We start from the raw sequence: 7,561 nt of genomic DNA, 5'->3' as shown, positions 1-7,561 counted from the left end.
CAGTCTTTCTCCCATCTTCCAGAGTGCCACCTCACCAGCATGCCTCTGAAGAGTTTGTATGATTTGATGGATGTGTGAAAGAAGTTTTATTTGTATTTATAAACATTATTATTTTGTACATATTGTTACCTCTGTGAGGAGTGCATGTGTGTGCAACAAGGTTTGTGGAGTAAAACTCAACCCTGAATCCACTTTTGATCGTCTTTTAATATATTTACGCATTTAAGAATAATAGTATATAAAAACCTTACTGACTCCAAATGTTTGAATGGTAGTGTATATATAAAAAAATTTGTATCAGGAATAAACCACTCAAATGTAATTTTTAATGGCACAAGAAGATACAAACAGAACCAAATTCATCATAGTGCATTGACACCTGGAAGTTGAAGTGCTCTGTGTGTGTTTAAGTGCTGTAAACTGTCTAAAGAGCTTTTGGTCACATTTGATCTGCATTCAACAGAAAAACAAACCTTTGACAGTAGGAACAATGGAACTCTTACTGATGTATGTGTATAAATGTGTATGTCAGTCGGCTCCCTCTGTGGTGACTGAAGACACAGCGTTGACGTAATAGGGTCCCTCGTTCAGGTAGGTCTTCAGCTTTAAGTAATTGTGTGCTTTAAAGATCTCCTGAGCACTGGAGGAGCTCAGCAGCGCCCCCACCAGCTCAAACTTACAATCTTTGGCTTCTTTTCCCATCCCCACTGAGCGATCCATCACCCACTCCATGAATCCAGGAGTGTCCATCATCAGCTGCTGAGCCCACGGCTGACAGCCAATGGCCTGGACACAAAACAGAGGACAAAACAGCTGAAACATGCATTTAAAGAGATCAACACACACACAAAGCATCGTTCGACTTCAGCTGGATTTAACAAACCAGAGAGATTTACTGCTTGCAGTCGAGGGAGGAGTTGAAAATGATGGAAGCTTATTTACTCCATGGAATAAACAAACAAAAAAGTTAAATATGACTTCTTTAAAATCTCAATTCGGGCTTTTTCCCCTCGCAATTCAGAATTTCTTTTAGAATAGTGAGAAAGGTCTGAATTGTGAGACATAAGCTTAGAAATGTGAGGGGAAAAAAGTAAGAAACTCAGAATTGGGAGATTAAAAACTCAGAATTATGAGAAAAGTCAGATTTGAGAGACTCAAAATTGTGAGGGGAAAAAAGGCAAAGAGAGAAAAAAAAGAGAAAGTCAAAAGTACTGTCAAATGTAAACTTAAAATTGCAAATAAAAAGTTCGAATTGCGAAAAAACATTTGTGGAAAAAAAAAAAAGCAAGAATAAGATGAGATAGAAACTCGGAATTGTGACAAAAATCGGAATTGTAAGATATGTGAGAAAAAAGTTAGAATTGTGATATATAAACTCCAAAAATAATTCCAAAACAAAATGTACATTTCCAAATTGTGAAATGTAAACGTGAGAAAAAAGTTTGAACTGTGAGAAAAGATAATATAAATAAATATATAAATTCAGAATTGTGAAAGATAAAAACTTGAATTGTGACAAAACCTGAGAAATGTCAGAAAAAGTTAGAATTTTGAGATAAAAAGTTGCAATCAGTTTTTTTTTATTCCATGGCAGAAATAAGCTTCCATAGAAAACAAAGTTGGATGTTTTTCATTTAATACGTTATGTATTACTTAATACAGCACCTGTATGAACAAGAATAAAGTTCAACATAAGCCTTAACTGTTTAAATACCAATAATGTTGGGTCTACATTTCTATTTCTTTCTAAATTTTTATAGTTTTATTTTGTATGTACAATGTACATACAATATATGCTGGTGACATTTCAAGACAAAATTTGTACAGGTTTGTACAGCACCGCATGAAGTCGAACACACACACACACACACACACTCCTTCTTACAGTGAAGATTCGTAGCGCTCTGCAGTGGAGCTCTGGGAAGGGCTGTGTGCTTATGTTTCGGATCATCAGGATGGGCTGAGAGCTCAGACGGTTAAACCACGACTCGGTCAACAGTAACAGGTCATCCGTCTGCTGCTCCGCCTACACAAACCACAGACATCTCACAGCAAAACCCATCATCTGAAAACAATTCCTCTGAAAATACACAGCGACACACTCACAGGTAACGTGAGCAGCTGAGCCAGAGCCTCCAAACATCTGATCCGGAGTTCAGTGTCTCCATCAGCGGCCACTTTACTCATTCTCTTCAGCGCAGACGTCAACTTCTCTCCTGTAACAGACGGCTGAGTGAGACACAGTTCAAAAACCAAGTCAAGCAGCCCTGTAACTATTAGGGCTAAGTATACTGATTCATTCGGGTTATTCTATTAAGCTAGTAATTTGATTCAAATCAGATTCTGACATGGTTTGATTCAATTTTAAACAACTGTTAAATTCTATTAAAATTATTGTAAAATTATAAATGGAAAACTTTAGTAGTAAACGCCCATGAAAGAGTATAGAGAGTTTGCGTCAATAAAGAGTCTTTCTGAATGATTCATTAAGAGGATTCATAAGAGTCATTTGTCTGCGAATCAAACTACACTTGCCGTGCTGTACTGTACATTATTGCATGCCATAACTTCACTGAACTAACAGGTTTTATTAAAAGCAGATCTGAAACATAAACAGCCCTCATTTTGAATGGTGTATTATGCAGATGCGTTCACAAACACAGCTACCTGTTTTCTGCAGAACTTGTTTTCCCTCCACTGTGCTGCCAAGCACTCCGAGAGTATCCAGGGCAACAGGAGTCAATGTGGGGTCAAGGTTAATCACCATGGAGAAGACCACCTCAAGGAACACTGGGTACTTCTCACAAACCTGCTGAGGACTCTCCATGATCGCCAGACTGCCAAAGAACTTCACCAGTCCTATCAAAATAATAGTAATAATAAAAACAGAGAAGAAAAAAAAGAATACTTACAGCAATGTAACAATTTGACATTTCCAATGATATAAGGATTTAAAAATTAGTAAGATAGACAGACGGACGGACAGATAGATGGATGGATAGATAGATTCATACACTCACATTCATACACTCACCTGGCAGGTAAAGGCTTGAGAAGGGGTCGGATTCTGCAGCGATGATCATGTTGGAGATTTTATCCATGATGCCCTGCTGTGCCAGATACTGACGGCCATGTTGACTCTGAGCCAGACTGGTCACCATCTCTATAGCAGTTGCTCTGGGAAGAGCAGAAAATAAGTTAATCTCTGTAGGCATAAAAGTGTTTTATATTGCATTATCATATTATGATTGTGTGTGTGAGATCCTTACCTGACCAACACATCGTCTCCGGTCAGTTCCTCCAGCATCTGTGAGATTAAACCGCTGTTGGCGCAGTAGCCCAGAGACACTGGAGACACTGTGGACAACTCCACTATCAACTGCGCACACACACACACAACACGATTAGGCTTAAATCCATCATAAAGATCCCTCCTTCCATCCATAGATGATCACAAACCTCATAAACTCTGTATCTGATGATGTCACTGGTGAGCATCACATCCTTCAGCTTGTTTAGCAAATCAGAGCGGAACAGAGCATCAAGCCCCGCCTTCGTGTTGCTGAGTTTACTGAGGGCAGCTATCGCCTGACCAAAAACACAACAAAGCCAAATTAAAGGAAAAACACAATCTTTAATGCATTCCATGCAAGAAAAGCCAGCGGTGTTGCAGTGCAGCGTAGGTCTCAGTACCTCTTTGGCCACAGCGATACGCTCGACGCTGATGCACTGAATCACATCACGCAGGATCTCTGCACTGTTCAGCATCTGGGTCACTCCATCAGCGTGTCCAGCCACACGGCCGATCTGAAACACAAAAACACTTGTGGCTCCAAGGCTGCTGAAGACGTGGACAGAGACTTCTGCGCTCTATAGTGCACCTTCAGCACTGACCTGTGTGAGCGTGAGCACTTTGACCGAGTCGTTCGGATGATTCAGTCCGCTCTGGAGCGCCGTCTTGTAGTTCTGAGCCAGCTGGATGGGCTCTAGAGCCTGCAGGACACGACTCAGGATTTCCACACACACCTCGATCTGCTCTCTGCACCAAAACACTCCATTTAGTTTTGCATGACATGTTTCACACTTTCTCTATTCTCAGCTTAATTTTTGAAGGAATATTCCTGAACCTAATTAATGCACACACACACACACACACACACACACACACACACACAATAAAATCTATGATGCATTTGTACAGCCGCAGTCCTATTGCACATCAATATCTTATTTTAAAAGAGCAAGAAAATCCTGTTTTTCATGTTATGAGCATTTCTGTACAGTATCACCTAAAATTATTCTCAACCGCAAAGAATGTATTGCCTGCTAATATATCTGACTGTTAAGCTGGTGTTTTATGCAAAACAAAGTTTTTTTTTTAAATTATAGGTTCAGTAAGTTTTATTTACACAAACATATGTTTCTTAGAACTCCTTTAACTTTTGTGACAATTAACATTTTTATTTCAATCCTTAAAGCAGCTTAAAAACACGCAATGCCTTTAAACTCTCTAAATTAATCATTTTACAAAAATAAATAACTACATATAAGCACAATGTATCCTGCCTAGATTGAATATGTTTGTGCTTAATGATAATACCTGTTTGTTATTCGAGTAGGTTCAATATAAGTTAAAAAATGATTCTTAACTTCATACGAAAATTCAAATAGCTCTTAAATGCATAAAATGGCATAATATTGGAAGCCTGAGGAATAAGTAACGTTAAATCAAACTACTCGTGTATACTAGCGTCAGTGTGCAGTCTGTAGTATTTATTGTGTCTCTTGACTCAGCAGTATCAACACTCACTTGTCATTTGTGTTTAAAAGGCCGAATATGATCTCCAGTCGGGCTCCAGACACCACCTGCCTCAAACCGCTCACGGGCGTCGCTAAAACGGCCGTCCGGAGGCTCTTGAGCTCCTCGATCGGATCCTCTGATTCACAGATTTCATTCAGCAGACTCTCTATGGGCGCCGCCATCATGCTCAAATGTTTGTGTCACGTGACCGAGGGGCGGGAAACGTGTTATTGTGCTCATTTGCATACCGTTTGCAGAACTGTCAAACTGTGATGAAAAATGAGAAATAAATCCTTACAAAAATGACCATGATCACCATAATGTTAGCCAAAATACAAAGTTATTGTTAATACTGTTAAACTGTGGTAACTTGTATTTTGCCACCATTGTTATCAAGAAAATAAAGTAAAATACAAATGTAATCAACAACAACAACAATAATAATAATAATAATAATTATTATTATTATTATTATTCAGTGTTAATTCTTAAATGAATGATCACCGAAATATTTATTTATTTATTTCACATTTTATAGTAGTAGGTAACTCTGGTAACTGGCAAACTGAACAAAAAGAAATACATCTTTACAAAAATGATCATGATAAGCATAATGTTCACCAAAATACATAGTTATTGTTAATACTGTTAAACTGTGGTAACTTATATTTTGCTATTATTTTATTTGCTATTATTATGCTAATAATAATAATAATTATTATTATTATTCAGTGTAAATTCTTAATTGAATGATCACTGAAATATAAATATTTATTTATTTATTTCACATTTTATAGTAGTAGGTAACTCTGGTAACTGGCAAACTGAACAAAAAGAAATACATCTTTACAAAAATGATCATGATAAGCATAATGTTCACCAAAATACATAGTTATTGTTAATACTGTTAAACTGTGGTAACTTATATTTTGCTATTATTTTATTTGCTATTATTATGCTAATAATAATAATAATAATAATTATTATTATTATTATTCAGTGTAAATTCTTAATTGAATGATCACTGAAATATAAATATTTATTTATTTATTTCACATTTTATAGTAGTACTTACTTAGTACTTACAGTTACTCTGGTAACTGGTATTTTGGCAGAAACAAAAGATACCGTGACCATAGATATGTATATGTAGCTATATATACTGTATCTATGACCGTGACAGCCCTGTAAGGGAAGTCCAAAATTATTATTATTATTATTTTTTTTAAGGGAAGTCCAAAAATGGACGACATGTAAACACGTAATTTGACGTGTAAATCAACTTGGACCTAATTTTATTAAAATGCATCTTTCGTGTTATTTTTGATTTAATTATTAAGTTTTGACACGTGCATCGCATATTTGAGGAGTCACGCGCCATTTTGCTGCAGGTGAGCGTTCAGGTAACGTATAAACGCTCTGTATTTTATTATTGTACAATTTGTGTTGTTCGTACATCTTCCCAATTGTAATTAGTTTGCTTGATTTGCGTCTGTGAAGTGATTGTGGTGTATATGAGAGACTTGTTTATCTGCAGCACTAATTAGGGATTTGATTGTGAGGAGAGTCTGTACTTCCGTCAACCGGCCACTAGGTGACGCCATTGGGGCTTGTTGTCTCTCCTTTGTTTTCATTAATTGATCATTATTTACCACTGTTAATGAACATTTATGTCGTCATTCTATGGTACTTTCATATATACCATCCTAATGATTGATTTCCATATTTATATACCATATCATGGCCAGAAAACCCTGGCACTGCCATAAACCATGTGGGGGAAAAAGCTTCATAGTTGTATAATGTGGAACCATCACAGTAATACCACAGTGCTTTTGTGTTAGAGAAGGCTCTAGTAAAGGTTTATCTAGTCGAACATCATCAGACCTGGAGTGTTTGTGAATATGAGTGTGTATGTTTCTCCTTAGCAGTGAGTATTTGTGTGGTGTTTGTGTCTGTACATCTCTTCACATCAGTGTTTGTGGTGTGTGCCGACCTATTGCCGGGTGTTGAGCAGTAATCCCTGGATAGACGGGGGGAATGTAGGAAAAGTGCCAGTGGATAACGCCAGGATCATTCCGGATTATTCCACACTGGCAGCTCCATTTAATGCCAGCCGCACAAGTGCCCATCTGTAGAGCTTCTGCAGCAGGAGAAAATGTCTTAGGATGCCCATGTTTCATCCTCATGCCTTCTTATGCCACATCTATCTATCTATCTATCTATCTATCTATCTATCTATCTATCTATCTATCTATCTATCTATCTGTCTGTCTGTCTGTCTGTCTAGTCCAAAATTATTATTATTTTTTTTTTTTAAGGGAAGTCCAAAAATGGACGACATGTAAACACGTAATTTGACGTGTAAATCAACTTGGACCTAATTTTATTAAAATGCATCTTTCGTGTTATTTTTGATTTAATTATTAAGTTTTGACACGTGCATCGCATATTTGAGGAGTCACGCGCCATTTTGCTGCAGGTGAGCGTTCAGGTAACGTATAAACGCTCTGTATTTTATTATTGTACAATTTGTGTTGTTCGTACATCTTCCCAATTGTAATTAGTTTGCTTGATTTGCGTCTGTGAAGTGATTGTGGTGTATATGAGAGACTTGTTTATCTGCAGCACTAATTAGGGATTTGATTGTGAGGAGAGTCTGTACTTCCGTCAACCGGCCACTAGGTGACGCCATTGGGGCTTGTTGTCTCTCCTTTGTTTTCATTAATTGATCATTATTTACCACTGTTAATGAACATT

At 37.2% G+C, this 7,561-nt stretch overlaps 1 protein-coding gene across 1 annotated transcript; it reads right to left on the bottom strand.

The window, feature by feature from the left end:
• Nucleotides 1-285: 285 nt before the first annotated feature.
• Nucleotides 286-4,988, bottom strand: LOC107585698 (26S proteasome non-ATPase regulatory subunit 5-like). The gene is made up of 10 exons (XM_016272826.1): nt 4,811-4,988; nt 3,895-4,039; nt 3,694-3,807; nt 3,460-3,588; nt 3,270-3,379; nt 3,035-3,177; nt 2,668-2,859; nt 2,107-2,216; nt 1,886-2,026; nt 286-786 (listed from the first exon to the last, which is right to left on the bottom strand). Exons 1-10 carry the CDS (start codon nt 4,984-4,986, stop codon nt 529-531), a joined length of 1,518 nt encoding a protein of 505 aa, XP_016128312.1. The 5' UTR covers nt 4,987-4,988; the 3' UTR covers nt 286-528.
• Nucleotides 4,989-7,561: the final 2,573 nt, after the last annotated feature.

This window comes from Sinocyclocheilus grahami, unplaced genomic scaffold, assembly GCF_001515645.1.
Source record: "Sinocyclocheilus grahami isolate Dianchi unplaced genomic scaffold, SAMN03320097.WGS_v1.1 scaffold73.1, whole genome shotgun sequence".
Lineage (NCBI taxonomy): Eukaryota > Metazoa > Chordata > Actinopteri > Cypriniformes > Cyprinidae > Sinocyclocheilus > Sinocyclocheilus grahami.
Note: the sequence above shows the minus strand (reverse complement) of the source record. Positions and strands in the feature narration are given on the sequence as shown.

Bases quoted from the DNA above. Each gene is read 5' to 3' on its own strand.
- LOC107585698 (XM_016272826.1), bottom strand. From the start codon at position 4,986: ATGATGGCGGCGCCCATAGAGAGTCTGCTGAATGAAATCTGTGAATCA. The intron at 4,040-4,810 runs GTGAGTGTTGAT...GTTTTGGTGCAG, and splicing joins CTTTTAAACACAAATGACAA to AGAGCAGATCGAGGTGTGTG. The intron at 2,027-2,106 runs GTGAGTGTGTCG...TGGTTTGTGTAG, and splicing joins CTCAGCTGCTCACGTTACCT to GCGGAGCAGCAGACGGATGA.